The sequence below is a fragment of the Zosterops lateralis genome, assembly GCF_965231275.1.
Source record: "Zosterops lateralis genome assembly, chromosome: 3".
In the NCBI taxonomy this organism is placed as follows: domain Eukaryota; kingdom Metazoa; phylum Chordata; class Aves; order Passeriformes; family Zosteropidae; genus Zosterops; species Zosterops lateralis.
Window position 1 is genome coordinate 78049070 of NC_139764.1, and position 16275 is coordinate 78065344.

General features: G+C 42.1%; 1 protein-coding gene across 1 annotated transcript in view; it reads left to right on the forward strand.

The window, feature by feature from the left end:
• The window catches only part of RARS2 (arginyl-tRNA synthetase 2, mitochondrial), a 29919-nt gene extending 14198 nt beyond the window's left edge, over positions 1–15721 (forward strand). The window contains exons 10-20 of the mRNA XM_083858210.1: positions 1109–1215; positions 1825–1920; positions 3837–3897; positions 7298–7374; positions 8670–8794; positions 10099–10166; positions 10265–10374; positions 11345–11440; positions 13215–13289; positions 14184–14247; positions 15575–15721. Of these exons, the coding sequence (XP_083714336.1) occupies positions 1109–1215; positions 1825–1920; positions 3837–3897; positions 7298–7374; positions 8670–8794; positions 10099–10166; positions 10265–10374; positions 11345–11440; positions 13215–13289; positions 14184–14247; positions 15575–15661 (966 nt within the window). The 3' untranslated portion in view covers positions 15662–15721. The remainder of the gene's footprint in view (positions 1–1108; positions 1216–1824; positions 1921–3836; positions 3898–7297; positions 7375–8669; positions 8795–10098; positions 10167–10264; positions 10375–11344; positions 11441–13214; positions 13290–14183; positions 14248–15574) is intronic.
• The last annotated feature ends 554 nt before the right edge of the window (positions 15722–16275 follow it).

The window sequence follows — 16275 nt, forward strand, 5'->3', positions numbered from 1 at the left end:
AGTGTGGTGCTAAGCAGCAAGGCAAATCAGTGTTGGATAAATATTGCTCAGTTTTGCTTTATCTTTGAAGTCACCAACAACCTACCAAATTTAACAGTTTCCATGTAATAAATTTTATTAGATGATAACTCTGTTTTCACATTTCTGATCTAATGTTATAATGTTGCATATTAAACTGGGTGTAAGAAATTATAGCAGCAGGAGTTCCCTGCAGGTGCAGTTGAGCTAATACACACAGCCATCTGTTGCACACTGTGATCTCACAAGTGGAGACAGTGTCTGCTGTTTCATGGGACATGTTTGTGCCACTGACTGAAAAATTAATCTTAAAAAATTGGAAACAGTTTATAATCCAGATAATCTGGCTGTACTTTGGGTTCTTCCCTGAAACATATCCCTGGAGCAAGAGAGTACTCTTAAGTTAAGATCTCCTAAGTGAGACACTTGATAATTCTTGTGGAAAGCTGACCTCAGAAGGTAATTAGGGGGCTGTGTGTGCAGCTGCATCTTGAAGGTCAGCCATCATTGATGACATGATGGGTGCTACAGCTAGATATTTCTCTCCTAGTTTGATTTAAACTAAAAAGTATTGAACTGATGAACTGATCAGGTTTGACAGTTAAGGTCATCTTGTCTCTTCCGAATGCACCCTCAGCCTTCATGGTAATGATGATTTCTGTATGCTCAGCAATGTTTGTGAGCGGCATTTACTTTTCAAAATTCCTTTTAGTATCCTTTTAAAATAGTGTTGGTTTCATGTCCAAGTAGCTCCTCTGCAGCCCACTGGCTTTACCTCCAGCACAGCAAGTAAGAGACCTTCCTCAGAATTTGTGTATGAATTGCTCTAACCAGTTTATGCCTGACTTCTCATGAATGTTTCATCCAACACCATATTCACCCCAGGGAGAGATTCATTCTAATGCAGAAATTGATTAAATCAAAATCCAAGCATCCTTTCCTTTTAGCAATGAAGTGACATTTCCTGGAATAACATTAACCTTTGCACTGTATCTGATCTGTGACCTATCATCTGACCTAATTTGAAAAAAAAAGGTTAGCCTTGATCTTAATGATATTACCCTTCTTTGATATTCTTGTAACTTTTCAGCGTCTAGGAGTGCACTTTGATGAATATTCTGGAGAATCATTTTACCAAGAGAAAGCCCAAGAAGTTCTGAAGATGTTGGAAGATAAAGGACTCCTTCAGAAAACAACGTATGAACTCATTTTAATCTGTTGGTATAGTTTGTTTAACGTCTCAGTTGCACTTCAAACAGAATAAGATGAGTGAGGTTTGTACATAATCTGAGTGGAAGAGTTTTCTTTACGTAGTTTTGATAGTTGTTCTAGTAGAAGACCATCAGGATTTGTGCAGTCACAGCTAAAATTTACACTTTCCTTTTCTGTGACTAGCACAGAAGCCTGGCCTTGACAAATCGGGTACAATGACAGTGTTCAACTCCTAGAGATGTTTTAGGCTGTTGACTGGTTTGGTACCTGTGTGTGCCGTTTAATGAGCAGAATTAGATGAGATCCTTGGCTTGATGAAAGAGGTGCCCGGCTGAACTGGGATGGAAGCTGTAATCATGGAATGCACCAGAATGTGGGCAGGCTGCTCCCTGGCATCAGGAGTGGTGACAGCAAACTTACAGGAACAGTCTTCAAAAAGACTTAAAGGAGACGGTCATTCAAAGAAGAAGGAGACTGTCTAGGGGGAGGGGGGTTTGTGGCAAGAGGCCTTGGTTTTGACTCTGACCTCACTCTTACCTGAACTTACCTGTGTAATAACTTGCAGTGACATCAATATTTTCCCTCAACTTACAGAAAAGGGACAGGAGTTGTGGATCTCTCAGAGAAGAAAGACCTCTCAACAGTTTCCACCGTCATGCGCAGTGATGGGACATCTCTTTATATAACAAGGCAAGTAAGCCCATCTGTGCTCACTGCCAGTCATTTTGCCAGGGAACTTTTGGACATGAATGAGCACATTTATATCTGATGGCATGGATTTTGAAGCATTTTTATTTCTAGGATAGTTGTAAGTGGAACTAGCAATGCAACTATGATGGGATGAAAATATCTTTTGAATACTTTCCTCCCCCTAAGTAATGTTAGTAAATCTCCTCTTTGCATAAATCATAATACTTTATCCAGCTACTAACTTTGAAAACGAAGCTGAAAGTCTGGCTCTAATAAATAGTAGCCAAATAATAAAGGTTTTAGAAGGGCCTTTGCTTAAAATGTTTATTCATGGTGTGATGCAGGAAAAATTGCTTGTTCAGTCATGTCTTCATTGACTCAGTGGACCACCAGTGCTGTAACATCAATTTTATTGCTGTTTTCCAGCCATCTCATCAGTATCCTAGAATTCCTCTTGGGTATTTTAATATGGAAGCCTTAACAGTTTCTTTGTTCCAGGAAGGTAAATAAATCTAGTGTCTAGCCCTCAGGGTAAATAAACTCTGTACAGCTTTTCAAGGCAAGGGTATTAGAGAGACACTACAGTTAATGCTGTACGTTGGGGAGCTGCTGAATCTATTTGGGTAGCCAAATAGAGACAAAGATGCCACAGCTCTATGCCACAGGTCAGCAAGAAATAAGCATGAGCACTTGATTTCAATATGCCCACACACAGGGCCAAAACCACTCAGCAGAGCTGGCATTTTGTTCCCCTCTGGGTGATTAGGATGAGTATCTATTCCTGTGAAGAAAGAGACATATGTATATGTACCTGTATAGATACATAGGTGTATGTGATGTATATTGTTATATAGATATTTGTATTATGTATGTGATATGTGTATTATTTGATAATTTAAGTAATATACATATGTATTGTCTGTGCATCTGTGCACTGTGTATCTCTCCAGTAGCTGGAGGTCCCTGTGGTCTCTCCAGCAGTTGGCCTGGATCCTCTGATGCCAACAGTACAGACTCCTCTGGGTGCCTCATCTCTGCAGGCACTTCTGGAGACTTCCCAGAATACTTTGCCTTCTTGCTTGGCTGTTCAGCTTGATATTTGCTGTCAGTCATATGAGGATGTGTGCCCTCACACCCGCTGTTGGCAGCAGAGACACCTTGTGACCCGTGGCCACATTCCGGCTGTTACCACTTCATTTCACCTACGCCCAGTCCCCTCAGTCTCTGACACCCCAGATGCATGGCCCTCCATGAGCTGCAGTCCCCAGCTCCAGCTGTTGACACTCCAAATACATGTGCACACAGAGGAGAGAGCCCCCTCACCCTGGGAGAGTTTGAAATGGAGTTTCAAGGGAACACAGGACAGATTGTGCTGATGAGGTGCAGGACAGAACTAGGCAAACGTAGAACCAGAAATTGACTTACAAGCCACCCATCCCTGTTATCATCTCCTTCTCTTTTCTTATCTTTGGTTCCTCCCCTAAGCATCCCATAACAAGTCTTGTGCAATTGCAAATGCTTTTTTCAGATTGGAATAGAAGGCTGATGGCTCTCCTGGGACAGTCTTTGTGTGTGTAGATGAGCTTTGTACCATGAAGCTAAGGCTGAACACAGGGTTAGTTTCCCAGGAAAGGGTTGTTCCTCTCAGGCCTCAGCAGGCAGACAGATACTGTACTTAACTCTGCACCAAAGAACTGTTTCTTCAGTAATTTTCTTAGGTAGTGGTTTAAAAAAAGATTTCAGACGTATCATCAGCAAAGTATACATGTCTTTTTTTTTTTATGTGTAAGGCATACATGGATCCTTCTATTCAGGAAGTCCTTTCCCCTCTATAAAAAGCAGGTTGTTTTTCTAAGGGGCAAGTAGTGAGGTATGTTTGAGTGAAAGTCCAAATAGTTTCTCATTATCTCTTTCAGAGATCTTGCAGCTGCTATAGACAGAATGAATAAGCACAGCTGGGATACCATGATTTATGTGGTAAGTTTCTAGATTCAGCACACACTTTTGTGGGTGCTGACTCCCTCCAGTAACCCAGGGGCCTCTGGCTTGCAATATGACTTTGACACAGTATTTTTGGCAGTAAAATGGATCCCCTCACTGCCCAGCAGCTGTGCCTCTGTGTGGCAGTATTTCTTGGTTCTGTTTCAGTGCATGACCCCCAGAATGACTGAAAAATACCTTTACACTGAAAGAGAGTAGGTTTAGATTAGATATTAGGAAAAAGTTTGTCAGTGTGAGGGTGCTGAGGCACAGGAACAGGTTGCCCAGAGAAGCTGTGGATGCCTCATCCCTGGAAGTGTTCAAGGCCAGATTGGATGGAGCTCTGAGTAACCTGGCACAGTGGAAAATGTCCTTTCCCACAGCAGGGGGGTTGGAACAAGATGATCTAAGGTCCCTTCTAACCCAAGCCTTTTTCTCATGAAGATTAGCTGTGGAGTTATTCTCTTCTATGAAAATTCATTGCCATTAGTTTGAAAGGAACTCTTACTTGATTTGACATTTTATTTTCTGTATGAATGTTGTAATTAATAATTAAACAAACCAGAAAAAAGCTGTTAGAATTATAAAGGGTTTCAAAATGTTAATTTAGAAATTAATGGTCTAAAATGAATCCAAGTCTACTCTGAAGTCCTGATATCTTATCTGAAATGTACATTTTTATGGCTTTGAACAATGCCTTAGTTTCATTATGTAGAAATTGCACATAAAGTACTATTTAATCAATCTGAGTGAAGCAGTTGTAGACAGGGAATCTTTATTTATTGGTTTCATTTTTATATTTTTCACAATTCTAGCAGTATCAATACTGGATATGAATAGCAGGACTGTCTCTTTACTTGTCTGAAACTGTTTCTTGATCTCATATTAGCAAGGAGATTTCATGTGATGCTTTAAATCTTTTTCTTAGATTTAGGAAAAAAAATTATGAAAGCCATGTTCTTTTATATGAAGTCCAGAATTAGTAACATGTGGAAAAAATCTGTATCCAATCGTGGTCATGTTTGGTAATGTCCCTGTACCTTCTCTGTACAGCTTTTTCAAAAGTCAGTATAGTGTGACACATAACAAGATGCAGGGAGAGAGATCAATGAGCAAAACATTAAATACACAGTTTAAAGTGGAACTTCTAGTTAAACCACGTTCCTCCTTTTAGCTTCAGTCTTCAGGAAGTTTCCTGTAGCTTGCCATTCTTACATGTTGTCGTAGAACAGGGACTTCTTGGTTATTCTGGGGGGAAATTGCTTGGTTTTGGTCCAGTTTTTGTGCCCCTGCTGGCTGGAACAAGGAGTTGATTGGCATCAAAAGGCAGTGTGGCTCTGAAAGTGCAGTGCATCAGATGTTAAGGTTGTTTCCTGTCTAGTTCATGTGGGTGGGCAATTGTTTGCCTTTGACATACCAGGAGGTAGCAGGGACCAAGGGAGAAGGAACAATTAGAGAAAAGAATAATTGGCTGTCCACTTTGCACAAATCAGGATGTCAGCTGAACTTTCAGCTAATGGAGTGAGCAAGCATAGGAGCAAGAGTCTGGAGCAGACTGCTGCTGTAGCTGAACTCCAGTCACTGTTTAATTCCTTGCCTGGACCTCCCTGGTCTCCTTCAAGTCCAAAGGGATACACAGCACAGCCAAACTGTGATGTGATTGGTGTGTCCATCATAGCCAATGTCTCATTCAAGTGGGAAATGACAGATTAGCCTGTCCTGTCCTCCCAGCCTTGCTCAGGTTGTGTGGTTTTCAGAGGACATGGTTAGTATTTTTGTAACTTCTGGCTTTCTGAGGGCTGAGAAAGTGGGTCATAAATGAAGAGTGAAACAAACTCTTAGGAGACTCTTGTGGGACAGACAGCCTGGTGAGGGAACTGCCAGCCTTGCTGAGTTTTGCTGCTGTTTTGTGGCACTGCTTTGTAGTGAGTTAGGACTTTACTCTGTTACCAGAGGCAGGAAGATTTCATGGGATTAAATGAGAATGCTAATGAATTTAGTCTTTAATAATGAAATACAAATATATTTCAGAATCCTAATCTTGTTACAAGAAAAATATTTAGAGACTCTAGAGTCTCATTTCATAAGATTGTCTTATTTTCATCAGATCAACTTCTTTAAAAGAACATTAAATTGGTTTGCTACTTGTAATGCTGTAAATCAGTGCATTAACCAATTTACGTTTTAAAAAATCCTACTTATTTCATATAAAGGCAAGTGGTATGAGCAAAATATTGAAAACATTTTAAAGCATACAGCAAGTTATTAGGTAGTAAGATTCCACTGAATATTGCACTGAAGGAGATGAAAATGCTTTTATGTATGAAGAATTAATATAATCCATGCTGTCAGACTGCAGACTTCTACCTTAAAGCCAGCCACTTAATGAGAGAGGTCTGGCTTTGTGGAGAGATGCACCTCATCTGTGAGGTGCATGGAAAAGGACTTGGAAGGCCTTGTTGGAAGCACCAGCCACTGCTGCCCATTTATCAGCCTTGCTTGTGAGTCAGCAGGGAGAGGTGATTCCCAGGAACAGAGCAGGTTATGAGGAGCTAGGAGAGAGGAAGCAGGTGCTTGATACAGTGGTACAGTCGAGAAGGAACACAAGCATTTCGCTCCTTGTCCCAGAACACCAAACAAATGAGGAAATAGTGATTATTTGCTTATCTCTGCACTGTTTTTTTTAAAGGAGGGATAAAAAGGAGTCTGAGGGAGGCAAAACAACTAGGTAGGAAAATGAACCTCATAGCAACAGCTGTAGCTAGAAACACATATGAAGATTGTTAGACATAACATACAGTCAGAAACAATTTCAATTTGTAGGAGAGTGTAACTGAAAGTGGAAGAGAGCACTAGAGGGGCATCATTATGAAATTGAGATAATTTATACCTTTTTTTTTTTTTTAATATGGACCTGCCTTATGATATAAAACTACAAATCATGCTGGAGACAATAGAAACTAGTGGGTTGTGGAGGCAGACAGCCAAAGACGTGTTCTGTTTCTAACCAAAGGATCCTTGGAGTTGGGTAATGTAACCCAGGGGTATAACAAGAGCAGTAAGGTTCTGAAAGGAAAATAGAGATGTTTTGTTTGATGGGCAGCTCTCAGATCATGAGAAACTAAAAAGCATTAAGGTTTCCTTTCACTTTGTGTCTTTGCCTTCGTGACCAGGGAATAATAGTTTCTGAAAAGATGGATTTCTTTTTCTAACATAACTCAAAATCCCATTGCCATAGATTCCAGCTGTCACAATTTTCAAGTCTTGCTTGTCTTCATAGGTCTTAATTTTGCTTGCAATGACTTACTGGCACTGTGGTGTTGTGTGTTTGTGTGTTAAAACCTGCTCCTTATCAGACTTGTAGTGTTTTCTGACATGCATCAATTCTATTCCTTAGACAGATAAAAGCCAAAGTAATCACTTTCAACATTTATTCCAAATACTGAAGCTCATGGGTTATGACTGGGCAGAAAGGTATGTACTTAAAAATCATAATTATATACTGGTTTTGTTGGTTAGCTTCTTTTTCCTCCAGATTGTATATAATATGTACATTGGAATTTCAATGGAGTGCTCTTTTGAGGAGAATCTCCTGATGCTGGTGTCCATCATGCTATAGCACACGTCATGTAGGCATTTTGGATTAAACTAAACTACAAGATGTGATGCTGGTGTGCAAGTAATGGAGTCCAGAGTCCAGGCAGACATTTAGCCTGTAGGACCCAACTAGTACTAGTCCAACAGAGAAACAAATTCTCAGACTTATGTGCAATGTGGGCCTCAGGTCCTTACCAGCAACCTTTTCATTCTATGTGTCCACTCCTGCTGGTCTGATTTATTTGTAAGTGGAGTCATTGCTGTGTGTTTAGGATGTGAAAAACAGCCCTGTCTCTCGTTTAACAGGTTTTTCATAACAGCCTGATGTGAAAAAGGGAAACAGTTTTTAAGAGACTTTGTGGCATAGCTTCTGGGATATTGTGTGGTCACATATTAAATTATTGCCTCCTGAAGTATTTTATTTTAGCAGAGATCAGAATCTGAGTTTGAATCATGCTTCAGGCTTGAAGTATCTATTGCAGGGAAGTGTATCCCTGCTATTATTCACTGTAATTACCAATCTTGTTAGCAATCTGAGCAAAGGTCAGTAATGGATCTCCAGACTAAATCATATTCCTCTCTGCCTGACTGCATGTCTTTTGTGGTTAAATATAGGGTTTTAGCCTTCAGGACTACTAGCCTGCCTCCTTTGACAGTGCTTAAAGTTGTGCTAAAATTACCTTAGATTCTGAATCAAGAATAATGCTTGGGATTATTATGAGCAGAAACAATGAATACTTTATTATTAGCAATGATTAATTATACTTTCAGTTTAATGTGGCCACAATAGAATTATTACGACTCCTTTTCTAATTATATTAAGAGATCTGTTGCCACAGTAATTTGATCTGTCTACATCCTGCCTCTCCTTAATTTATTGCAAATTATTGCATTGAGGCCTCTGCACTAAAGCTAGTAGCAAGAGATTCATGAGAGCACACAAATGACCAGGCTATCATAACTCTGATCATAATTTTCCCATTATATAATAAGTGTGGAGCTTGGTTGCTGAAATGAGAGTCACTGATTATATCACTGAGCTTCCCACGTTGGAGTGTTATTTATTCAGCTGTTATTGCTGTTTCCTGATAGAGAATCCAGCTCTGAAAAAAACACTGCAAATGTTTCTCTCAATTGAAATATAATTTTGGTCCTGCTGCTTCTCAACACAGGTGCCAGCATGTGTCTTTTGGTCTAATTCAAGGCATGAAGACTCGGAGAGGAGAAGTAATTTTTCTGGAAGATGTTTTAAATGAAGTTCGCTCAAGGATGTTACAAAACATGACTTCCACAAAAAGTTAGCTATTTCAGGTCTTATTAGTTTCTTTTGATGTTCTGTGTTGATCACATTGTGTCATCTTTTCCACCCTTCACTTCTCCCTGTATTGCACTAATCACAGTGGTATGCCCTTTTTCTTCATTTTTCTTCCTTTTTTTTTTTACTTCCCATAATATAAACATTACAATAATTCTTTGCAACTCTGTGAACACCTTTAAATTGTAGATTTGCAAATTCTAACATTCAGTGAAATTATTTCATCGTGCACTGGGAAGGAAGTACTTGCCTTTTGGGGACAACAATTGTGTTTTTCTGGAGGGGCAAACGAGTCAGTAGTAGATCTGGAGCTGGAGTTCAGGGGTCAGTCAGATTTCATCCAAAGGATTTATAGCTCTGACAATTTTCTCTGGCAAGAGCGACCCTGTCTCGCCTGCCACTGCTGCCTTGTCACCCTGCCAGCCCCGTGGCTGTTCCCGAGTGCCCGGGAGGTCACTGCTCTGCCCCAGACTCTGCTGAAGGCAGGGTTTGCCTGCGCCTCGCTCGGGCTGTGGCTCCGGGATCGTTTTCTCCTGATGCACTACAGATCCAAGCAGTTCCCGGTGAAATGCTGCCCCCTCTTGTGCTCTCTGGAGTTAGGTGCTGGATTGAGTCAGAGATCTGATCAGCTCAAGTGGTATTTATCTTCCTTGCTCTGCCTCCTCAGCTTTTTTAAAACAGATGATTTTTCTTTGTAAAAGAGACATGGAGGTGGTGCCCTTGCACGTGGCAGGGGGTTTGGACTGGATGATCTTTAAAGGTCCCTTCCAACTCAAAGCATTTTGTGATTCTCTCAGTTCAGATTCCCTCAGTATAGTCAGTTGAGATATTTACAGTGGATGGTGTGAATGCTCCCTAAACATCCATCCAAACGGTCCATTAGCCATTGGAACAACTTTTCTTTTTTTGTTTATGCATCTTGTATCACTTAGAGCTTTTTATCAATTTTTCAACAAAATCTGCATTTCCCTGATCTTGGAGATTGGCTGTCAGAATTGTGAAGAGGAATTCAGTGTAGCCTGCATAGTCTGTCGTAATGAACCCTTCTTACCTCAAAATCTGCGATACACACACGAGGGGAAGTGGGGAAAAGCCCATGTGAAACGGCTGTTTTCAGCTTTTAGTAGAGATGTATATCCTGGACTCCTTGCTGCATGCACCTGACAATTTCCATATTGCTAGTTTACAGTTACGGAAGATCTGCACTTTCATTGGCATCTCCAAGTCTGAGCAAGAGAGTCATGATGGTACTGCAGACTTAATGATGTTTTTTGGTTTCCCTTCAGCAACCAAAGCGCTCCAAGATGCTGTGGAGACAGCAGAGAAGGTTGGTCTTGCAGCACTCATAATTCAGGTGAGTCTGAGCTGCCTCAGGAGGGGTCTGCATTGTCTGTGAGAAGTTACAGATTGAGATGAGGAGCCATGTCTGTGTGACATCAATTATTGTTCCAGGATTTCCGGGGCCTTCTGTCATCTGATTACCAGTTTAGCTGGGATCGAGCTCTCCAAAGTCGGGGAGATACAGGTGTGTTCTTGCAGTACACCCATGCCAGACTCCATAGGTAAGAGGAGCATTTCTGCACAACACACTCTGATGTGAATTTTAATCTTATTAACTTGCTGCTTTGCAAAGTAGTAGTACTAACTCCTTAAATATGATACATGTTCACTTCTTCAGCAGAAGTGTGAGTTTAAGATAGAAATCATTGAGACTTCCCAGAAGAGCAGGCCAATTAAAATTAATTTTCCACCTCATTTCTGTGGAACTGAACTAACTGTTCATGTAGTTTCTCAGTTTGAGGAACAGCTTCTCTGTGCTTGGTGTCAGTGATGAGGAAAAGTTGTCTAGAACTAAGGAAACTGATGTAGGAGCCAAAATGCCCATACTTGTAAAATGCACCACATCATGAAACTTAGATGCTTTGGCTACCACAGTAGCTAGTGGATTATTTTTAAATTGTTATTTCCCACCATTGATAGCCAAGATTAAAAGGAGATCCTTTCCTGTTGACTCAGGTCAAACACCTGACACATTATTTTTTTAAGAGTTGCAGAAGAATCCAGTTTGAACAGTTTTATCAATTATACTGAACTGCCAGAGCAGACCTCAATATGTGTTTTCATGCCAGATTCCTTCCTGGGTGAGGCCAAAGGTATGAAGCAGCCTGATGTTCTGAGGCGGTGGCAGCAGGACATGGTATTCCAGGGAGAATGTGCAAGCTTCTTGTACTCCCTTGTCATGTAGGTGTGTGTGGTACCATTAGTAGGGGATTGACTACCACCCTAGTCCTTTCAGCTTCTGGACCTGTTGTCCATGCATATCTCTAGTCCTGTTGATAATTGAATGGCCAGCACAATTTTTAATTTTTTAAATTTTTTTTTTAAATCTTAGTCAGGTAGTCTGTCTCACTGTTCCATTCAGCTTGAGCAGAGCCTACCCTGTTTTCTTAAAAACACAGAATACTGGGTTTTTTTGTTCAGCATTAAGAGGTGGTTTTCATCCAACATTTGTTTTCCATTCTTTTGTTTTAGTTTAGAACAGATGCATGGGAATGCAGAGCTAACTGATGTAAATGTGGCATGCTTGCTAGAGCCAGATGCCATCTCTGTTCTTCAGCATCTTCTCAGGTTTGTCTAGTTTTCTTCCCAAATACCATTTCCCTTGAAATAAATGTCTGGATATGCCACTGGTCTATTGAGAGGGCACAGACTGCATGATCATAAGAGAAAATATCTGTTTGAGGCAATGGCTTACCTTTTGTGCCATGTGGATTGCAATATTTGAAATGTTCATGGCTTTAGAAGCCATATGATGGAAAAATATTTGGAACATACTCTGTGCACATAAACCTTCTAATTATTTCTTGTCCTCATGAAAGTGAGCTTAGCTCTGTATAAATATTAGCTGCAGATTTGCTTTGTCCCTCATGTTCTGTTTTTGTCATGTGAGAAAAGAGAGAGGCGGTGAGGTAAATGGAGTATGTGTGTGCACATTCAGGAGCTCAGCATCCTTCAGAGCTACTGAACATGCACAACTGGTACGTGTTAATAGCTGTAGTGTTCTTCATTAATTCAGTCTTAAAGTTGAGCAGTTTCTGTTTTCATTATTTCATAGATGTGTCATTAAATATGGAGACAAGGGAGTTGTCCATGTTGCACAGCCTATGATGGAGTCAGAAGTGACCAAAGCTTCCCGAATTCCTAGTGAGAATTCCTATATACTGCACTGCACACTGCAGTGCCAGCAAGTTTACTTTTTTGACCATACTAAGACTTTCCTGAGGCCATCTGTTTAAAATTAGGACTCCCAAAAGTCATGCCAGTGCACCAGGTGGCTCCTTTGACCTGCACATGTGGGCTGCAGAGCCCTGCCATTCACTGTAATGGCCTCCAGAGGTCTGCCTGCAGTCCATTGTTTGCTCTCTTGAGCAACAGCAGGACCAGCCAGCTCTCAGCAAGACCAGTAGTGTCTTATTCATGCAGTGCCATTGTATTTCACAGAAAACATGTGAATTGTTTCTTGGGATTTTTTTATACTCTTACATGACTGCTGAGCTCTCGTTATCACAGAGCACTCCCCAGTTGTGCAGCTTGTCTTTAAGAGAGGAAGATTCCACAGCAGTTCAGCTTGAACATGCTGGCAGGGATGGGCTTGGGAGCTGAGCAGAGATCAGGAAGTCCAGTCCCCACTTTGAATCTGAAATCTCTTCAGCCCCAGAGGTGTTGGTACCTTCTTGCAGGCTGTGAAAAAGGATAGCAAAACACGTGAAGAAAAGACACAGCTCTCATGACTGCCTGTACTGCCCTGTTTAATACTTCTTACAAAGTCGAGTGTATTGTGTAAGTTGTGTAGGATGACCCTGCCTGAGCAGGCAGATTGGGCCAGATCACCTACTCTGGTCCCTTCCAACTTGACCCACTCTGTGTAATTCTGTGTTCCAAGATTTGTCTTTTTCAAATGTTGCAAGATTTCTTTTATCTGCTTAAAATTCTAAGCTGTATTTACTAAAGGCAATGTCCTCTAAGGGACTATTTTGTCTTCCTTGCTTATTTAACACATGCTTTTTGCTCCTAGAAGTGTGCAATTAGTGTTGAGATGTAAAACCAGACATAATGTTCCTGGAGCAAGTACAGCTCTTGTGTTCCCTTTGCTGTAGCCTGCCTCTCTGAGCTGTTTGCATGATGAGGAGCAGAAGCAATCTCCTTCAATAATAAGTGAACAAGGAAGGAATAATCAGTTGTGTGCTAATGACATGGCTTAGGTCTGCTTCAGAAGATTAGTTTTGCTAATTCTGCAGCTGTGGTTGTGTGCTTGTCCTGACTTAAGCAAGTCTGATGAGCCTTCTATCTGAGTACACCTTGTACCACTTCAGCACCAAACAATCCTTTCCTTCCTTCACAGGTATGATGAGGTCTTGTATAGATCTTCCCAGGATCTGCAACCCAAGCACATTGTCAGCTACCTCCTCACACTGAGGTAAGGTGTTTGCTGATACTGGTGGTGTCTGCAGTGAGGACAGGTCTTCCTGAGTTGACTCTGCAGCACTCACATCTGCACTGCTTTGAAGAGTAAAAATAGCAAGAAGATGCAAATTTGTGGGATGGTTTTCCTAAAGTAGGATAGCAAATAACACTATCAACAAGTAGAGATTAAAGCTGGATCCAGGAGCCTCCTGAGAAACTTGACAGCTTTTAAGAAAAACATAATCATTTAGCTGAAACCCATTATCTGAACCCAACATCATGCTGGACTAATGATGTCTTAAGGAGCAGATTTTAGCTGATAACATCCTCTTGATATCAACATTTGAGCTAGGAAATTTTATCCAAACTACTTTTAACCACTATCCAGGTCCATGAACAAAGCTTGTTATTAGTGTGATACTGTTTATCTGATTCCTATAGGGATCGGATAGCACCATGAAATGCTGGTGTAGGCTTGGTGGAGGAAGCTGTAGGACCTGTGTATGAGGAAGGCTTTAACAAGTTAAGGAAAACTGCATAAAGAATCATGCTTCTTGGGAATAATAGGGTAAACTCTCAAGGATCTTCCCAGAGGAGTCTTGAGACCGTTTTGTGGGTTTTTTGGGGGAATGGAGGCCAGGGAGTGGGACGGTATGTGTGAAGTGGGGAGATTATTTGGGAGTTATTTTAGGAGAATTAAGTTGTCAGGGTGTGCCATCAACACCACACAGGCTACAGAAAACCATGCCCTCCATTCAGCCAGGTGAAGAGACTGTTTGGAAATCAGCCTGTGGCCTGCTGCATTTGTGGGTGGCTCTTCCAGTTCTGCTGCTTTCTGTAGCCCACAGTGCTGTGTTTGCCAAGTGACTTGTTCCTTCTCACCGTTCTGCCGTGTTTTCCCTTTCAGCCACCTGGCAGCTGTGGCACACAAAACCCTTCCTGTGAAAGGCAGCGCCCCCGACGTGGCACAGGTACGGCCCCAGGGGTTGGGGGCTGGAGCCTGGAGGGCGGCCCGAGGGAAGGATGTGTCACCGCTGGGGGGAATTGGAGCCCGCAGGCGGAGGAGCCAACAGCCAGGCTCTCCCGTGGGCGGCACCGCTTTGGGAAGGCAGGGATTGCTGTTCACAGCTGTGCCTTCCGGAAAGGGCTGCTCTGCTTGATCCTCCAAAAATACAGCACTCTAAGGACAACTGTTCCCGAGCCAGTCAAACACCTTCTCATCGCCTTTCCTTCTAAATGCTTTAAGAGTAAATATTTGAGCATTTAACTTGCTCGTTGACTTTTGATGGTTTTCTTTAGTGGTTATGTGGGAAGATAGATAATTAGGAGAGAACTGAGTCTTGTCTCCTCCCTCTTGCCACCTACATACCCCAAGTCGTAGGTATTGCCTTTCTAGCTGAAGCACAGAGGCTGGCAACTGTTATGTGCCATTCCAAATAAATGCAAATTCTTTATACTGATCTCCCAGGCAATGTCTGACCCTCTAATGACTCAGTAAATTATATATTAATTACATTGCTTCTCTTATTTTCTTTCATCTATTTCAAAAGGAATTACCTATTTGGTTTTGGTAGAAAATCACATTTAAGTGTTGAGCTGTGCTGTGGGGGAAGAATATTCAGTGGAATTGGTGGAGCTGTTGTCTGTATTTGAGCTTAGATACTTGTAAGCATTTGTGCCTTTGGAGATGGACTGTGTTAAGACTTCAAGGAAAACTTCAGTTCCTTATCCTGTAAAAAAATATATTTAAGTATCTTGCCATGTAACAACATTTAAGAACTATAATTTTCGGAGCAAGCTTGATCGAGCCTTTCCCAAACAGCCAGCTGTGTAACAGCCAAGATATTGACAAGGGAGAGTGAAATTTGCAAAGCAGCCCCTAGTTGCTTGACAGCCTGTCACCCAGGCATAGGGAGGGAGGGATTCCAGCGGTATCCTCAGGCTGTACTAGCCCGTGATGCATGAAAGATTTTCAGCTTTTAGTCATTGCACTCTTGTTCAGGCATCTTTGCTTGCTCTGCCTCGAGGGCTGGGCTGGACATTCCTCTCCACCTTCCTTTGTTTGACAGTGTCCCTCTGTTGACAGTGCAATGGGCTGCCAACAGCTGGTGTGAATCTGGCAGTGCTTTGTGTCCCTTAGTGCTCAGGTTTTGTGTAGATCCGAGTCCCAGTGGGAGTCGAGAATGCAGGGGACAGGCTGCACACGGTGTTCTCACCCTTGTGTCTAACTGCTGTCCCAAGAACCACACCCTATTCTGTAGCACTACCCAAAAGTGACTTTTTTTCCTTGTCTTCCAGGCACGGCTCTGTCTCTTCCACGCCGCACGCTCAGTTTTAGCCAACGGAATGAAACTTCTTGGCATTACACCCGTAACTCAAATGTAATGAGGCCGTACCTGATGTCAAGTCACATCTCTTAGTAAAATGATTTTTTCCACAATAATATGAATCCTCTTCTGTGTGTCACTGCTATTGCAGGCTGGAAACACCATCTGCGCTGGGAGATTTGTGTTCTCCATCCTACCAGCTGCCAAAGAGCAGGTGTGGCACAGCCCTTGCAGGGGGCAAGACTGTCACAATCACTTTCTTCAGGCATTTGGTGGCAGCAGTGTACTTAAGACACAACTCTACCTGGAATTTCCCATAAAGGAAAACTGCTGTGTATTTGCCATGTAAATATCACATCCTTTTGGTAGAGGAAGTGGTGTTAACTGTGCTTCCCTAAGCAAAGTTCTCCACTCCTGCGGTTGCCACTGTGTACCAAGGCCTAGTGGCACAATGGTTCCACGTGCTCTGCCTGTTGTAACAAACCAAGTCACTCAGACCCTGCAGAGACCTTTGCCTGGGTGTTGTGCTGCATTCCCTCTTCAGACACCTCAGCCAAGCCCAAGTGCCAGCAGTCACACCCTGCTCCTCAGCCCTTCCTCTGTCCCACTGACGTGAGGGCTGGTGAGAAGAGCCTGCTGCCAGCTGGTGGAACAGGGAGTACAGTGTTCCCT